Here is an 18,308-nt window from a genome sequence, read left to right as displayed (position 1 = left end):
AGTCTCCAAATTCTATTGTAGATATGTAGTCTTTGTCATGGCACACAAGCTCTGGGGACCGGTGATTGCACCTGATGGTGCATTAAGACCAACAGAGACAGTCATGGAACCATGGGCAAGGCTCATTGAAGGTGAAGGGGATGTTCATTCTAGAACCGAGATTTTCTGGAAATATGAGGTCTTTTCAAAGTCAGGGGAGGTAAGAATCATATTTGGACAAAATTTTTAGACTGAGACTCCATGAGTGTCTTTAGAATTATTCCTTTTTCATGATTCCTCTCCTAACTCACATAAAGAATGCATCTAACTCCCTGTCCATAACAGGAAATGATGATGTGCTGCTGGAAGCATAGAGCCCTACCGGGGCAGACAGAGAAGGCCAGTCAGTTCTAAATATTGGTGTCTCTTGTGTTTCTCAGTCAGGGGCCCAACCAGTGTCAGTGCTTCTAGACTCTTCTGAACCAAACCCGTTATGTCCAATACAAAATCACCAGGGGAAAATACAAGGATGACTCCTTCCTGTAAAGTCAGTCAGAAAGAGCTGACTTCTGCATCCTGTCACCTGAAACCACATAAACACCCTGAGGACAGTCAGGCAATGGTAAGCTGCTATCAAGAGCCACTCTCCCCAGGACATGAGCTGTGCCTGCTGGAGAAAAGGGTCACTTATGCAGTTAGAAAGGAGTGAAGGCTGCTGTTTCTGTGACAGAGTGGCTTTCTTGTCTTTTGGGGGCAAGATGGTGATCTTGGTTAGTTTGCTTACTTTGCTTGGGTCAAGGTGAGAACAGTGGCTTATCTCCTTCACCGAATGTTGTTAGTTCCAATCTTAGTCTGGGAAACCAGGGAGTTATCGGGGACTGCCAGAGCCCTGAGTCCTGGAGTTCCTTCTTTATAGGATTTAGTTTCCAGCTATAACTCTCAGAAGTCTTATTGTAATATTATCGCCTCCCTGGAGAAGCCATGTGGTAAATTTTCATGATTGTTGAGTTTTTATAGTTCGTTATATATTCAGGTACAGACTTTTGCTCAGATACATGCTTTGTAAATACACATTCCTTTACTATGGCTTGTATTTACATTTTTTTCTACCAGGTGTTTAGTTTTCTATTTATTGATAAGTTCTTTCATTAATTTTGCCTTTGGGATCATATCTATGAAACTAGGGCTATGTTGACTAGTTTTAAGTCAATTTGACACAAGCTGGAGTAATCTGAGAAAAGTGAACTTCAATTGATGGGGCATTTTCTCATTTGAGGTGTGGAGCTGCCTTGGCTGCTGATGCTCTGTTCTGTCCTGTAAAGCACCATGCCCTCTTACTACAGTTTTTTTTTTTTTCAACATCTTGGGGCTGCCACCCTCTCTCTTAGAGCAATTGCCTATTGAAGCAGAAATTAAGCCATTTATATTTAATGTGATGTGCTGTTGTTGATTGAGAACAGTGTTTTCTGCTTTCTGTGTTGTTTCTCCCTTTCCTGATATGCTTCACCTTTTTTGATTAAACACTGTATTTTGGTGAATGTAGTTCATGCTCTCTGTTGACTGCTTGTGCCTTTGATGTTTTTAATGTCCTTTTTAAAATCTGAAAGGCATATAGCACCTCTGGGTGACACAATACCATATGTTGTGTAGGAGGTATAAGTAGTAGGATTATGATTCCATATGCCATTGTCACCCTCCATCCTATCTGTCCTAGTCGTTATTTTCCATTGGCCAGAAAACCCACAATGCGTTGCTGTTGTTTGTGCTCAGGCATCATTTAAGGATGGTCAATTTATAAGCAATGATAGCAGTCACTATTTCTGGCCTCTGATCCATTGTACAGATTCAGGGTTCTTCACCTGTCACTTTTCCTTTGCACACAGAATGCTTTTCACAGCTCCTGCAGTGCTGGTGTGCTGGGGATGAGTTTGTTTGGATTTGGCTATCTGAAAAACCTGTGTGTATTTAGTCATCATATGTATGAGCCCATGAAAGCAACACAGGAGAGAAATTAAGAGTAGGAAATAGGTAGCTTTGTTTGAATCTCAAACTGACCATTACATGTTGGCAATGTTGCTCAACTCTCCAACTCTAAGTTCTCTTATCTGTATTATAGGGTTTAGTAACAACAGCAGCGACTGTCCTAACTGTCCTATGGGGGGGGGGTGAGGAGAGAGAATGCACGCAAAGTACTCAGTACCCTCTTCAACATTTACCTCTAACGTAAACTCTTACCCTCTCTCATTAGAAAAAAAATCCAAACTAATAATCCTTAACATAAATATAAACCTCCATTAGTGTGTCCCATGTCTGAGTTTCTTAGATCTTTATGGTTGTCATTAAGATCGAGAAATCCATATTTATTGTTTCTTCAAGTATTTTCTGCCCATTTACCACTGTCATGAGGGTCCTGACACTGTATATAATAGTCCTTGAACTCAGCAGCCTGGGCTGGAGCATTTCCACGGAGTATGGCATTACTCTTGCTTTGCCCTCATCTAGGATTCTGTGAACAACCTCTGCAGACAGTATGAGGAGAAGGTGCGGCCCTGCATTGACCTCATCGACTCCCTGCGGGCCCTGGGTGTGGAGCAGGACCTGGCCCTACCCGCCATCGCTGTCATCGGGGACCAGAGCTCAGGGAAGAGCTCTGTGCTGGAAGCACTGTCAGGAGTGGCCCTCCCCAGAGGCAGTGGTGAGAGCTCGGTGCTTATTGCCTTGCTAGACTGTGGGATGTGGGACTCAAAAGGCAGAAACAGATCCGCTCCCGGTTTGGGCTCACAGCACAATGAAGGTCAAGGTGGCCTTCCGTCTTGGCTTGTGGGCAGCCTTTCCTCTGTACAGCCTTGCAGTTTCTTCCTGCTTTCACAATCATGAGGGTACCAGCCTCAGGGATTAGAGCTCCACCCATGCAGCTTCTCAAGGCCTCCATCAGCCTAAGTTACCTCCTTTCTATAGGGCTCTGTATATCTGTAGGTGTTGGGGCTGAGTACATGAGCTGGGTGTGGGGGGGCAGCTTTCAGTCCATTGCACTGTTCCATTGTACATTTGTGGAATATTAGCTTGTGGAAGATCTAAGTGCCAAGAACTATACGTACACAAGAACACAGTTTCTTTTCTGAGCCCCTTCCAGGAACGGCCCATTCCCGAGGCTGGTGCTCAGGCTGCGGTTGCTGTTTGAGTTTTAAGGCCTAGGAGGTCAGTGATGGCTCAGTGACGCCAGAGCGGAACTGCTCTGGCAATGTAGGTGAGATGTGACAGGGAGATAGGAATTGGCAGAAATTTGTGATGGGGGACTGCGATAGCCGCCTGAGGGATGTAGTGAGTGGGTGTGTAAGAGGGTACAGAAGATGTTTGCATGTGAGTGAATGGTTCCCCACTGTAGTCTGATGCCTCTAGAGTTGGGGTGTCCTAGTTTGCTTCCTGTTGCTTGATTAAAAAAACATGACCCAAAGCCACGTGGGGAGAAAGGGGTTTGTTTGCTTTACTTGTCTAGATCACAGGCTGTCATGGAGGGAAGCCAAGAGAACTCAAATAAGGCAGGAACCTGGAAGCAGTAACTAAAGCAGAAGTCATGGAGGGGCGCTGCTTACTGGCTTGTTCCTCATGGTTTGCTCAGCCTGCTCTCTTATAGCACCGAGGACCACCAGCCTAGGGTCGGCGACACTGACAGTGAGGTGGGCCCTCCCACACCAGTTATTAGCCAAGGACAGACCTCATAGCTTACCAACAGCCCAGTCTGATGGAGGCATTTCTCATTGAGGTTCTAGCTTATCAAGTTGACAAAAAACAAATGAACAACAACAACAACAAAAAGCCCACAACCTAATAAACACAAAGGAGCATCTCATTGTGGACAAAAGTTTCTGTCCCGCCTGGTCCCATAGTCCTTTGGTCCCAAATAAACACACAGAGGCTTATATTAATTATAAACTATTTGGCTGATTGCTCAGGCTTCTTACTGGCTAGCCCTCTCTTAATTATTAACCCATTTCTATTCACCTATGTATCTCCATGTAGTCTTGGCTTACTAGTGATGCCCAGGACTCTTTCCTCGTAGGCAGCTACATGGTGTTTCCCTCTGGCAACTGTTCCCTGAATTTCCTCTTCCCAGAATTCTGTGAAGCCTGGTAGCCCTGCCTATACTTCCAGTCTGGCTATTGACCAATCAGCATTTATTTATCTACCAATAAGAGAAATCTATATTCCACGACATCGTGAAGAAGAAGGGGCCTCAAGCAGATGTAGCTTACAAACACAAGTGCACAAAAGTTATCTGGTTCCCAGTGCATAGGCCTGGAGTCTTACTGCATCAGGGAAATGAGGTTGAGACCAGAAAGGTTTAGGTTTTCAGATGGATGCGTGAGATAGTGAGGGTCAGCTGTCTAAGGCTTTTTATGGCAGAGCACAAGACTGATGTGGCTCTTGTATCCTAGGTATCGTTACCAGGTGCCCTCTGGTGCTGAAGCTGAAGCAACTGGAGCAGGGAGAGGAGTGGAGAGGCAAGGTCACCTACAAGGGCATAGAGGTTGAGATCTCAGACCCCATGCAAGTGGAAGGAGAAATCAATAAGGGTATGTACACACCCACATTGACTCCTCATTCTGGTCAGGCAGTAGGCAGGGAATCTCCATGACTGTTCACATTTTCCGATTTCTGGGCCTTTCCACATTGGGAGCCTTTCTGCAGTTGGGCCCATGTGATCTAGAGCATCACCATTTAATTTCATGCCCTCGTTTAGTGTTATGTGACCGTTGGAACAAACAAATCCTGTTACACATGCTAGTTGTGTTTTCAAAGTACATTCTTAATCAGAGGAAAAGATATCTTAAACACTCTGTGACTGCTGAGCAGAGTAGGGCGAACTTAGATTACAACTTGATGCAAGGGTTACCATCCTAGCTTCTGTGTCTAAGGGCAAGGAGATGAATGATGTCTGTTAACAGACAGCTGCCCTCCATTCTCCCTATCCCACCCCACCAAGCTTGACCACAATTCCCTTTTCCTCCTCCCAGCCCAAAACATCATTGCTGGGGAAGGACTGGAGATCAGTGATGAGCTCATTAGCCTGGATGTCAGCTCCCCGAATGTCCCAGACCTGACCCTGATTGACCTGCCTGGGATCACCAGGGTGGCTGTAGGCAACCAACCTGCAGACATTGGACACCAGGTGAGACTCTAGATTCCACTCTGACCCTCACTGGGATACAAAGGGCACTGCAGTATGTCCATGGCTGTGTCTAAGAGGGACTTTGTAGAGGTGGGAGTGAGACTGGATGGCCAGGGTTCACTACAGAGCCATGCAGTCCATGGAAGCCAGGGCCTGAAGCAAGTCATAACCAATCACGCTCAATTCTGTCTCCATAACTAGGAGTTGCCATCTCATTTCTTACAGATCAAGAAACTCATCAAGAAATACATCCAGAAACAGGAGACCATCAACCTGGTGGTGGTCCCCAGTAATGTGGACATCGCCACCACGGAGGCACTGAGCATGGCTCGGGAGGTGGACCCTGAAGGGGACAGGACCATAGGTGAGGAGAATGGGAGATAACAGTGGTGTGTGGGTGCCAGTGGGGACAGATCCCCTGCATCCAAATGGACCAAGCTCACTGCACATCCAGGATCCCACTGAGTTGGGATCCAGTGACCCCTTCATCTCATCTCCCTGGTAGATGAGGGGTCAGAGGTGGGCAAGCATGGGGAGGAAAACTTATTTGCTGAGACTCAGTGGCTTAGGAGCCATGGTACAGTTCACACAGAGAGTAAGCATGCACAGCTGTTGCCTCTCCTCTGAGTGGTGGCTATGGAGAGGTGCCAGGAAGGAGCCTGCAGCTGATCGAGGGTCTTCATTGTCTTCTTAAGGACACCTGCACATATCTCTGTGCATTCTGCATGGGTGTCCACTAGCTACCCTGTCTACCTCATAAAGGATGGTTTCTTAGGTTTACTATTGCCATGATGAAACACCACGACCAAAAGCAAGTTGGTGAGGAAAGGGTATATTTCAGTTTACACTTCCACGTAACAGTCTGTAATGGTTTGAAAAAGAAAAATGGTCCCAAAAGGAAGTGGCACTATTAGGAGGTGTGGCCTTGTTGGAGGAAGTGTGTCACTGTTGAGGTCTCGTTTGCTCAAGCTTCCCTCAGTCTGACTGTCAGTTGACTTACTGTCGACTGCACCATGTCTGCCTGCCCTCTGCCATGCCTCCTATCATGATGAAAGTGGACCGAACCTCTGAAACTGTAAGCAAGCCACCTCAATGGGATGTTTTCTTGGTAAGAGTTGCTGTGGTCATGGTGTCTATTCATAGCAATAAGAACCGTAACACAGTCCCAGGACACACACTCCATCACTGAGGGAAGTCAGGGCAGGAACTCAGAGTAGGAACCTGAAGGCAAAAGCTAATTAAGAGGCCATGGGGGAGTGCTGCTTGCTTAGTCTGCTTGCTTATAGTACCCAGAACCACCAGCCCAGGGATGGCACCACCCACAATGGGCTAGACCCTTCCCCATCAGTCACTAATTAAGAAAACGCCCCACAGGATTGCCTACAGCTCAATCTATGGAGGCATTTTTTTTCTTTTCTTTTTTTCTTTCCTTTCTCCCTCCCTCCATCCCTTCCTGGAACTCAAGTTGTAGACCAGGCTGGCCTTGACCTCATAGAGATCTGCCTGCCTCTGTCCCCCAAGTGCCAGGATTAAACACATGAGCCATCATGCCTGGTTGGAGGCATTTTCTTAATTAAGGTTTCCACTTCCCAGATAACATTAGCTTGTGTCAAGTTGATCCAAAACTATCCAGCACATGTGGGAAGTGGCCCTTGGCTGCTGGTGGCTGGTAAGGGCTGGGCTTCCGGACATCTTGGGGCAGTATGCTCTGTGATCTCAATGCCTTTCCCATAGGGATCTTGACCAAGCCTGATCTGGTGGACAGAGGTACTGAAGACAAGGTCGTTGATGTTGTGCGGAACCTGGTGTACCACCTGAAGAAGGGCTACATGATAGTCAAGTGCAGAGGCCAGCAGGATGTCCAGAAGCGGCTGAACCTGGCTGAGGCGCTGAAGGTGGAACAAGCCTTCTTCAAGGAGCATTCACACTTCAGGTGCCTCCACTATGCTGTTCCATGCTGGTCAAGAGCAGACCTGACATGAGGAGTGTGTGTGAGGGGAGGTAGTTTGTGGCATGAACATGCAGAGGCACCACAGTGCACATGTGGAGAACAGAGGACAACTTGTGGGAATTGGTTTTTTCTTCCGCTGTGGGGGATCCAGTGATTGAACTCAGGTGGTAAGAGTCGGAGGGAGGCACCTCTACCCAATGTATGAACATCTGGATGTATGTACTCATATATGTAGACTATTATGGATGGGTGTGTGTATGCTAAAATGTGTATTATACACGGAACTGTGCGTGTGTATATGTACTCACAAATCACACTCAGAAGGATATGTGTGTATGCTTGCGTCACACATAGAAGGGGATATTGTGCTATGATAACATATCTGTAGTTGTGTACATGGTTGTTGGAGAACAGAGTTTACTCTGATTATTAATGTGCTGAGGGAGGTCATTGCAGCCCATTGTGGAACTATCCTAGCTGGCTCCCCTGTATCATTGTACAAAACCATCTCTGAGTACTCCATGAGTACCAGTCTCAAGGCACCCATTCATTGATACTACCCAAACTGGCCCTGGTCTCCCCACAACAGGCTGTGGACTTGTGTTTGGACAAAGTCTAATGGGATCTTCTCTCCTATCCCCTCAGCATTCTTCTGGAGGATGGGAAAGCCACAGTGCCCCTTCTGGCAGAGAGACTGACCACAGAGCTCATCTCACACATCTGTGTAAGCTGGGATGGTTGTGTCTCCATCAAGCTGAGCTGGGATTGGGACAGTCCTGGGCACACAAGCTGGCCAAGATCTCTTTGCAGTGACATGTTGTGTTTGGGAGTCAGTGACTCCTGCATCAGAAGGCTTTGTGCTGGTGTCTGCTGCTGTCACCCTTGGGGTCTGGGTGGCATGGCTGTGAGCCCCTCATTCTGGAGCTGACCTCAAGAGCCTGAGTTCAGATAGGCTCTTCAGATAGAAGCCATGTTCCCTTCCTCTGACCTGAAGGAGTCTGCATCTGAAACTTCTCCACCTGGGGAGTTGAGAATACACAGCACATGTGGATTTAGTGTGGAGACCTGCTTGAGGACTGCTGTGGAAAGATATTCAGTGGTGATCTTCTTCCTCTGGGCTCTTCTTCCTGTTCAAGGTCATCCTGCAGCCTCGGGATGCAGGTGGAGATCAGGGTGTCTGCAGGGCACCATGACGTTGATGCTCTCTGGGCTTGCTTGATGCAGACAGAGGCAGGCCTGTTCTTGCTGAGCTCTGGGCCTTGAGCTGCCTGGAGATAGCAAGCTGTAGAGATCTGTTGAAAATAATACACGAGTTGAAGGGTCTCATGTTAGTTCATCTGCTCTTGTCTCAAAAGCTACTAGAAGATGCTCTGTGGAGTGTCTCTGCAGAGAGTTTGTGTTTTGATATGTAAGGGATTGTCTCTGGGTGGTTCTTTTAAGCAGGAACCATGTGTAGTGGGCAGTTTTACAGAGTTGGTGTGGGGGGTAGACCTGGGTGACAAGGGCACCTCCAAAGCATGACCGTGCACCAGGGAAACCTTCAAAAACAGTCAGAACAATACAGGCATTGGCAGGAAATCATGTCTGCCGAGACTCACTCGCTGAGGAGCCATACAAAGTCCACACCGAGTAAGGGGACGAACAGCTTAGGTAGCAGCCATGTTTCTAAGCAGTCTGTATGTCTATGCCCCACTAATTTTTTCTACTTAAGAAATCGCTGCCACTACTGGAAAATCAAATAAAGGAGAGTTACCAGAATGCAAGTGAGGAGCTGCAGAAGTATGGCACAGACATACCAGAAGACACTAACGAGAGAACTTTCTTTCTGATTGAGGTGGGTATTACTTGTGACTTCCCATGGAGGAGGATTCCTACACCACTGTCTTAGAGGGGTCTCTTGTATCTTCAGTTTCCTAAGATGGACAGAAACACTTCTGGCCATCACTAGTACTATGAGGGGGACCAATACTAATGGATGAAAGCATGGTGGGGCTGGTGGGGACTGGGGGGCACTGGGATAAGGGGCAGGGTTTTCTGATGCCAAAGGAAAAAAAATTCCCCATTATTTAATTTGTCTCAATAACTGTCAGGGTATGCATGTCCTCTACCCACCTGTTCCTTGTATGTGAATTATCTCCTTCATAGAAAATTAATGCCTTCAATAAGGATATCACCGCTTTGGTACAAGCCCAGGAAACCATACCAGCGGGAGGCAGTCGTCTGTTTACCAACCTGAGAAATGAGTTTCTTGATTGGAGTTATTATATTAAGAAACATTTCGAAAAAAGTGAGTGTCCAGTTGGGTTGGTGTACTTGATACTTCAGTATCTTGAATTCGATTGCTATAGTCAAAAGAAGGTCTCGTCTGCAGTTCAAATTCAAGGCACCAGAAGATGAGGTGTCTGGTGAGGGCTCCATCTCTGCTCCCACGATGGCACCATATAGCTGGTCCTCATGTGTGGAGGATGGTAGCCAGCTTCCTCTGGCATTTGTTCTGAGGACACACATCCCATCTGCAAGGGTGAGGCTAGCATGTGCTAGTCGCTTTTTAAAGGCCCTCTTTTCAATGCCAGCGCAGTAGGGATGAAGTAGGGATAAACTGGGGGGATATGTCCCTCCAACCACAGGGACTCCAGGGACCATCGAGGGCCTGGGATTTGGGAGAGACTTTGGAGTATTTATTATACACAGGATGAGAGTGGCTGGATTGTGAACAAAGGAGCCACGTTTGCTTTGAGTCACAACCCCCAAGCTACCTGTTCCTGATTCTTAAGGACATCTGGAGAAAAATGTGGGTTAATCACCCTAGTTAATCATGGCTCTTAGAAGAATCTATGCTCCTTGAATAGAAAGCAGATGGACATGGTGGTCTGGGTAGACGGCAAAAAACAGTGACAACTACAGGGCTGGAGAGAGAGAAGAATGTGAAGGACAGATTTCGATGAGAGCAACAGTTCCTCAAGGTGACAGAAAAGTGTCAGAAACAGGCAGTTTGGGTCATACATAGCACAGGCCTGTGACATGCCAGAAGCCACTGGCTCACTGTAAATGACTTCTATTGCACGTGAAATGACGGCATAGACATTTCCTATCCCGAGACAGGATAGCCAGCACACCGTCAGGTCTACAAGGGAAGCCTGTGGAAGGTGCTGCTCCTGCTGGGATGGGAGCCTCTCACAGGAGTAGTTTTGGAAGCAGGGAAAGGAACTAAGCATTTTGTTTCATGTACACTTGGGCCCTCCAGGTGCCTATCTACTCCACCACTGCCTCCTCCCACACCGTGCTTTGACCCTTCTTCTCTGATCAAATCCAAATGGACTCATAAACCCTCACACACAAGGTTGTTCCGAGGCCGTATCTCCCTCTGGTTTCCTCTTGCTGTATTCTGCTGTGGCCTGTGGCAGTGCATTTCACTTTGAGAGAAGTGACCTTTGACACAGTTTTAGAAAGACCAGAGTTTGATTATTTATTTATTTATTTATTATTTATAAAGCCATGCAAGATGGCTTCTGTCAAAACAATTCTTTCAACCCTAGGTTCTGCCGATATACACAACCAGATCCATGTATTTGAAAATCAGCATCGTGGCCGGGAGCTCCCTGGGTTTGTGAACTACAAGACATTTGAGAACATCATCAAAAAACAGATAACAGCCCTAGAAGAGCCTGCTGTGGTCATGCTGCACAAGATCACCAGTGAGTGCTGCACTGAGTCACTGGGGAGTGTTGCACAAGGTCACTGCTGAGTGGTCACTAAGGAATGCTGTGCAAGGCCACTGAGGTTCCCTAAGAGGTCCTGTAGGGTCACTGCTGAGCGGTACACAGGGTCACTGAGAAATGCTTCTGTAAATTGCCATTTTATTTCTGGAGCAGGAGGCATCAGCAGCCAAGGCAGCTCTACACCTCAGAGCTCTCATCCGGGGCTCTGTGCTTTCGATACCACTATGGTGTTCAGTGCAGGTGCAGGGATTTGCTGTCAATCACCTAACCTCCTAGGCCCCTTGCTGAACCTTTCCAAGACCACAGCCAGAGTCCTTCATGCACGGTCCTAACCTACTGCAGTACTCCTGCCCCTGTTTGGATAGTAGCCCTATCTCCTGGGCTCAGTGCCAACTCATTTCTGCTGCCCAGCTGAACCTCAACTATCCTGCACTTTTGACTACCTGGGATTGGTACAGACCCCACAGGTCCCCAAACACTGCCCCTCAATACAGCAGCACTCAGAGGCCTCCTGTTCCCTTGGCTGGCTCCCTCTAAATCTGGGTTCTTGCAACCCTCTTTTCAGGTTTGGTGATCACAGAACTTGGGAACAGGCTTCACTGACATTGTGAGGCAGAGGCTTTGTTACTGTGGGGTTGGGGTGTACCTCCTTCCTAGCTCACAGGTACAGTGTAGGACCTGACACTACAGTCAGTGTTGGATGTATGTGAGGAAACAGAGAAATGGAAACTTCTTTCTTTCTTTCTTTCTTCTTTTTTTAAAGACAAAAATGGGGAAGATTATATAAGACCTCAGATCACAGGGACTGGAGAGGCCGCTCATTCAGTAAAGCGTTTGCCTTGAAAGCATGAGGGCCTGAGTCCAATCCCTAGAACCTACATAAAAAGCTGAGTGTAGAAACAAGCACTTATAATTCCAGCGCTGTGGAGTCAGAAATGGGGATAGTGGGAGGAGGACCTGAGGCTCACTAGCCAGCCAACTTGTCCTACTTGGGAGATCCAGGCCAGTTAGAGACCCTGCTTCATGAAAAAAAAAAATGTTGGACATCGTCTAAAGATAGACATCCGAATTGTGTTCTGGTTCTGTGCAGTTATCATGTCTACAAACTGCCCTGCATGACATCTAGGCTTTAATGACTTATATGACAACATTCATAACAGAAGTAAGTTCTCCAGAGTAAAGGAACTAAAGTTAACTTTCCAACTTCTGTAAATGGCGGTTGGGTTTGTTTCATGTAGATAACTGGGTACTTGGGATCACAGACAGGAATGAGATGGAGGTAACAGGTTTTGGTCAAGGCATTGCTGTATTTATAATTTGCTAGAAATGTCCTTTGAAGCTAGTTAGGATACAGGACATAATCCATGCCAAGAGATTGTGAGGTTTCAGATACTTGCAGAGTTCCTCAGAGGTAGAGGAGAAGGCAGAGAGGGAACAGGAACGAAACTTTTGATTTTATCCACGTTAACCTCACTTTTCCCCCGTTAGTCTATACAGAGTACAGATGATCTTGTCAATATTGAACGTTTTCCTCTTTCATCAGACATGGTCCGAATCGCCTTCAGAATGGTTTCGTTAAACAATTTTGGTGAATTTTTTAACCTCCACAGTGCTGCCAAGGTAAATCCAAGTATGTGTAATTTTTTAAAAAAATAATAAGCATGTTTTGTTTTTGCTTTTGTTTTGTTTTGGTTTGGTTTGGTTTCAGATCATTCCAACTTTCTTTTCTCTGTTCAGAAAAAAATGGAGACCCAAGTTTATGTTTGTGTCTTTATGACACATGCTACAGTTCTTCTGGTTAAAGCAGACATGGGAAGTGAAAGAGCGGAGGGGTGGGGGTGGGCATGGATTCAGCCTTAGGCGGAACATGGTTCCCTGCAGAGGAAGTAAACCTACTCCGGATACTCCACAGGAACATGAAATGTAATAAAAACGGGAAGATCCTGTCTGCCACTCTCTGCATTCCCTGACAGATGTTTACTTGTGACAAAGGGTTTGCTTTGGCTTACAGTTATAGGGGATACAGTCCACCCTTGCAGGGTAAGATGAGTAGTGCCCTCAGCTCTCCCCCCCCCCCGTTCATTCAGTCCAGAACCCCACTCCATGGATAGTGCTGCCCTCAGTAGGGTGGGTCTTCCCATCGCACTCAGTCAAAACTTTCTGGAAACACCTCAGAGACTAGTCTCCAGAGCCACTCCAAAGGCTCAGGCTAACCTCTGGTACCCACCCTCATCTGCTAAGGTGGTATGGATGAGCTGAAAAGGGGCTACAGAGGCTGCTCCCCTGTGATACCTGTGCGTGTTCTTGTTGTGTGACCTGATGCTTGTGGATGCATCGGGCATCCTGGGATCTTACCCTGTACCATGTGTTTCTTGATGGTTGTTGTAGAAAGCTTTCTTGTTGGACTATCATTGGATCGTCATCCCGCCCCCGAATAATGACAAGGAGACTCAGTAATTATGAAAGCTTGGCCATTAGCTTAGGCTTTCCTCCACCTAGCTCTTATAACTTAAATTAACCCATTTATATAATCTATGTTCTGCCAAGTGGCATTACCTCATCTCCATACTCTCTATCCTGCTTCTTTGGAGTCTGGCTGCCAACTCCGACTTACTTCTTTGCGGAGTTATCTCTGTCCTCAGAAGTCCCACCCAACCTCTTCCTCCCTAGCTATCGGCCATTCGGGTTTTTATTACACCAATTCCTGCAGCACATCTCCCCATAGTACACACATCCCACAACAGGATGTTGAATGCTTTTCTCTCCTTGCAGTCCAAAATTGAAGACATCAGATTAAGTCAAGAAAAAGAAGCTGAAAAACTGATCCGACTTCACTTCCAGATGGAACAGGTTGTCTACTGCCAGGACCAAGTTTACAAAGGAGCCTTGGAGAATGTCAGAAAGAAGGATGCGGCTACCATTCACCATAACTCTAAACCTTCTCAGCCTTCTCAGGGGGAACTGTTTACCACTGAGATGACCCAGCACCTGAATGCCTATTATGAGGTGAGTGTGGGAATGGCTGGGCTTCTAGGCCACTCTCTATCCTCAGTACCCTTTTCTGCAGGTGTGTGTGTGTGCGTGCGTGCGTGTGTGTGTGTGTGTGTGTGTGTGTGTGTGTGTGTGTGTGTGTAAAGAATCTACCAGCAAGGATTCCTTCCTCACAGGGAATGTTAACTGACCTTCAGAGTCCTCAGCCACAAAGGGGGTGACCTCCCAGGGTCAGCTGGTAGTCTCCACACACCACCTCCACAGTACTAGCCTCAGAAATACCCAGCTCAGTAGTGGAGGGGCTATTTTCCCGGCCTTGTGTTTGTTTTATTTTAAACAGATTTTGTCTTTCCGGGGTTCCAGCAAAGTTCCTAGGATTTTCTTGTACATCTTAAGTCATTTTAGATCTTTACTAACTTATTTATTTTTTTAAACGGTGGTATCACATTTTGTAGCCTAGGCTGCTTTGGAACTCACAAGGCCCAGGGTGGCCCCAAACTCCTGGGGTGGGGGTCCTCCCAGGTTAGACTCCAAAGTGCTTCATAATTTCATTACACCTCTGACAGACCTGGATTCTTAGCCTTCAGCATCAAGCAGGATCAGGCATTGGCATGTGTCCTAAGAGGATGTCCTGGCCCTCACTCTGAAAGGCCCTCTGACCTGTTTGTATACTGGGTTTCCTAGGTACAGTGCTTTTCCAGTGTGGCCTTTCTGTATGTGTGTTCCCTTGGGATGGCTCCTTGTCTAGTGCACCATGCAGCTTGGCCTCCTGGCACTCCATTCTTTGCTTTAACTTATCTTCTTTGCTTTAACTCTGGTAAAGTGTGCATGACACAAGCCTTCCCACTTCTTACTGTTCAGAGCAATCATTTAGACAGTAGATGCCTTTACATTGCTCTATGCCCTCCCAGGCCTTTTCATCAGCCACAAACAACATTATCTCCACTAAATACTGACTCTAGTCTCCTTGCCCCTGCCACCTTTCTGCTTTCTATCTGGGAGTGTGATCACCCCCAGGGACCTCCTTCCAGTGCAATTGCATCACAGAGCATCTGTCCTTCCTGCTTGGCTTATTTCTCAGAGTGTAATGTCGAGGTCCCTGCATGTTGTAGAGGAAATGAGGGCATTATATCTGCAGGTATCAGCCCTTCTTTATAGCTGTGGCTCTGCTCTCACCCAAGGTATCCATGTTTGGGTGTCTGAATCCTCATGCCACCTGAGGGGCACCCTGCATCCCTGGTTGTTATGAGCAGTTTTCCCCTCCAGCCTGGTCCCATGGCCACATCAGCCCCAAATAATACACACAGACATTGTATTAGATAAAGCTGTTGGCCTGTTACTAGCAGTTCTTATTGGCTAGCTCTGTCTTAAATATCAACCCATTTCTATCAATCTAAGTACTCCCACATGGTCTTATCTTACCGGAGAGAGGGTCCGAAGTTCTTCTCTCTTAGTCCTACATGTGGACTCTCCTCCTACCTCTCCCTGAATCCTCCTTGTCTCCTAATCACACCTATCTTGCTTTCCTACTGACCAACAGGGCTTTTCATTAAACAATAAGAGAAACATATTTACAGAATGACATCTTCCATCACTGTTCTGGACTTCCATTTGGAGATAAGCCATATTCTGGCTGTCTTTGGTTCTAAAATATACCAGTGCTGCATGTAATCTTGCAGTACTTCCCTGAGCTGTCAACTAGATACTTGTGATCTGTCTAGCTTCCTTTTACTCTGGTATCCTTTAATATGGTGAATTGGCTTAACCATCCCCAGAGGGTTGTGCTCATGGTATCCCTGCATCCCAGGAAAAGAAACTGAATTCCAGAGAAGTACTTATCCTTGTAGAACCACCAGTACTGGGTATCTAGGACACCACCCTGTCTCAGGACAGGAAGAATTGGGCAGACTGTAGAGCTGGGAGAAAAATACTCTCAGGTGGAAATCGACTTCCCTCAGGCAGCTAACTCAGAGCTCTGCTGGGGACTCCCCCCCCCCCCTCGAAAAGTCTGAGACTTGAAGACAGCAGTTGGGCTATCTGTGGACCATCTTCTGGTTCATTTTACCTTTTTCTATTGAACATCCTTCCATTTGATGGTCAGGGCAGAGTCCCAAAAAACTGATACCTGTCCAGGCCATGCTCTGCTTGTATGTTAAAGGGGTTGAGACCAGGCCAGTACCATGTACCTGTTAGGGTCTCCCCCCACTTGGAAACTTGGGTCCCTCTGACACTCACAGCTCTTTCTTTCCACTTTCAACCCCTCTGTGACCTGCCCCTCCTAGGAGTGCAGTAGGAACATTGGGAGACAGATCCCTCTGATCATCCAGTACTTCATCCTGCAAAGATTTGGGGAAGAGATGGAGAAAGCCATGCTTCAGCTCTTACAGGACAAGGTTAACTGCAACCAGCTCCTGGCTGAGCGGAGAGACACCACAGAGAAGAGGAAGTTCCTGAAGAGGCGGCTTTCAAGGCTTGACCAGGCTCGGCACAAGCTTGCCAAATTCTCTTATTAACCAAGCTTTCCAGCCTGCCCTATATATCTGTGGCATGGTGTGGACCAAGGGTTGCTTTGAGGGAAAAATGCTTCAGCCTATACTCCATCAATCGTATCCCTTTAATGTTGTGTAGTCTGAACCTTTTACTTGTTACCGTTTGGAGTTAGCAAATTAAAAACAAACACCCGAGCCTCTTTGTTTGTTCACTGATGGAGTATTTTCTTAAATCTTGCTAAATGTTAATGGACTAAATATTGTTAACTGTGATTCTTACTTGATAACTGTTGTGTTACATATTTTGCTATGTTAAGGTTAAAACCCTTCTTTTTATTTTAGACAGAAAAGAGGAGATGATGGGAGGTGTCATTCTGTAAATATGTTTCTCATACTGGTTAATGAATAAAGCACTGTTGGCCAATAGGAAAGCAAGATAGGCGGGACTAGGAGACAAGGAGGAAAGAGGAAGTAGTAAGGAGGAGTCAACATGGAGAGTCGAGAGAGAGCAGAATGCCGGCCGGACTCACCGGTAAGATAAAACCAAGTAAAAGTACTTAGATAAATAGAAATAGACTAATACTTAAGACAGAGCTAGCCAATAAGAAACAAGTACCTGGCCAACAGTGTTATATCTGATACAGAGTCTCGGTGTGTTAATTGGGGCTGGCGCGGCGGCGGGGCAAGACCAGCGGCGGGAGGAAAAACTTTACTCCTTACAGTTCTCTTCAATCACATAAAGGCAACTGCATGGGGTTGAGACAATAGATCTAGCAGTGAGACAAACTTTAAAATAAGTCTGTGTCTGTCCATGTACATATGTCTATGTATTTCTCCGTGTATGTGAGTTCTGGGTATTCGAACTCAGGTCCTCAGGCTTGTAACACTCATCCATCTCTCCAGTCCTACAAGACTGTGTTTGTAAAAAATTATGGACCGTACCACTGAAAGTGAGAACCTTAGAGACTTTAAAGCACCCTTCTGGGCCCCAATGTTCTTTCCATCACAACGGTCAAGCACAAAATGCACATAGTGAATTTAAAGGTAAAACTTGATCTGGAAATCTGTAACAGTATGGGCAAGACCTTTAAGCAGCAGGGTGGGATGATGGGCATTTGATAAAGCTGCCCGAGAAAAGCTACATAAATTTACAAATAGCTAAGAATCTGTCTGTCCACAAAGCTTTTCAACAGCTCCACCTAGTGACCGATATTTGAAACCACACCTGCAAAGACACAAATGGGGTGGTTTTACGAAGATTCCCCATTTGTTAGACCTGAGTCTCACTAGCTCAGGTCAGCTGATTCTGTGTGTTTCCCCATCATGCTCTTGACTCCTTTGTTCATATTTTTGTACCTCCCTCTGTTGATTGTAGTCCAGGAGTTTGGCCCATTGGTTAGTTGTGGATTTCTGCATCTGCTTCTATTTGTTTCTGGAAAAGGGTTCAAGCCTGAAGCGCCTGTTTTAAAAAACTAAATCACAGTTCTCAGATACTGTTCTTTGGTTTGCTGAATATTTCGACTGTTCTCCAGAGGGGCCTTTTCTAGAGGCTGGACCACTAAGCCAGATCTTTACCACACTTGGCTCAGGGTGTGGGAGTTCTTTAGAGGTGATCAAAGGGGAGGGGCCCACCAGTGGCTGTGCATCCTTGAGCTATGCCTTGTACCTGATTTTCAGGTTCTACAGGGCTACCTCTCCTCCCATTCTGGCATGTTCTACCTTTTCATCATTGAGTGTGGGCCCTCCTTCCACTCATTTTATCTTTGGTCTTTTCCAGAAACCCTTATGGAGGGGAGGCTAAAGAAACAGTTCTGAACCCAATAAGTAGAAAGCATGATTTATTCAGACTGAACCAGACAATCTCACTTCTTTTCAGTGGTATTCATCTTAGTGGGATGGGCAAATTAAAAAAAAAAAAAAAAAAAGATTATTCTAGAAAACTCCAGGTTTGGAGGGCCCAGCAATCATGTGGGTGTTTGTCAGTAGCCAGGAAGTCACTCAGTGGCACA

The 18,308-nt window shown here is 46.4% G+C and overlaps 1 protein-coding gene across 1 annotated transcript; it reads left to right on the top strand.

Annotated features, from left to right (window-relative positions):
- The first annotated feature begins 423 nt into the window (after window positions 1-423).
- Window positions 424-16,938, top strand: LOC127227566 (interferon-induced GTP-binding protein Mx1). The gene is made up of 13 exons (XM_051191961.1): window positions 424-601; window positions 2,482-2,674; window positions 4,416-4,553; window positions 4,995-5,149; window positions 5,375-5,513; window positions 6,884-7,082; window positions 7,746-7,824; window positions 8,812-8,934; window positions 9,246-9,387; window positions 10,637-10,795; window positions 12,363-12,439; window positions 13,592-13,825; window positions 16,093-16,938. Exons 1-13 carry the CDS (start codon window positions 473-475, stop codon window positions 16,321-16,323), a joined length of 1,998 nt encoding a protein of 665 aa, XP_051047918.1. The 5' UTR covers window positions 424-472; the 3' UTR covers window positions 16,324-16,938.
- The last annotated feature ends 1,370 nt before the right edge of the window (window positions 16,939-18,308 follow it).

Source organism: Phodopus roborovskii, unplaced genomic scaffold (assembly GCF_943737965.1).
Source record: "Phodopus roborovskii unplaced genomic scaffold, PHOROB, whole genome shotgun sequence".
Taxonomy (NCBI): Eukaryota; Metazoa; Chordata; class Mammalia; order Rodentia; family Cricetidae; genus Phodopus; species Phodopus roborovskii.
Note: the sequence above shows the minus strand (reverse complement) of the source record. Positions and strands in the feature narration are given on the sequence as shown.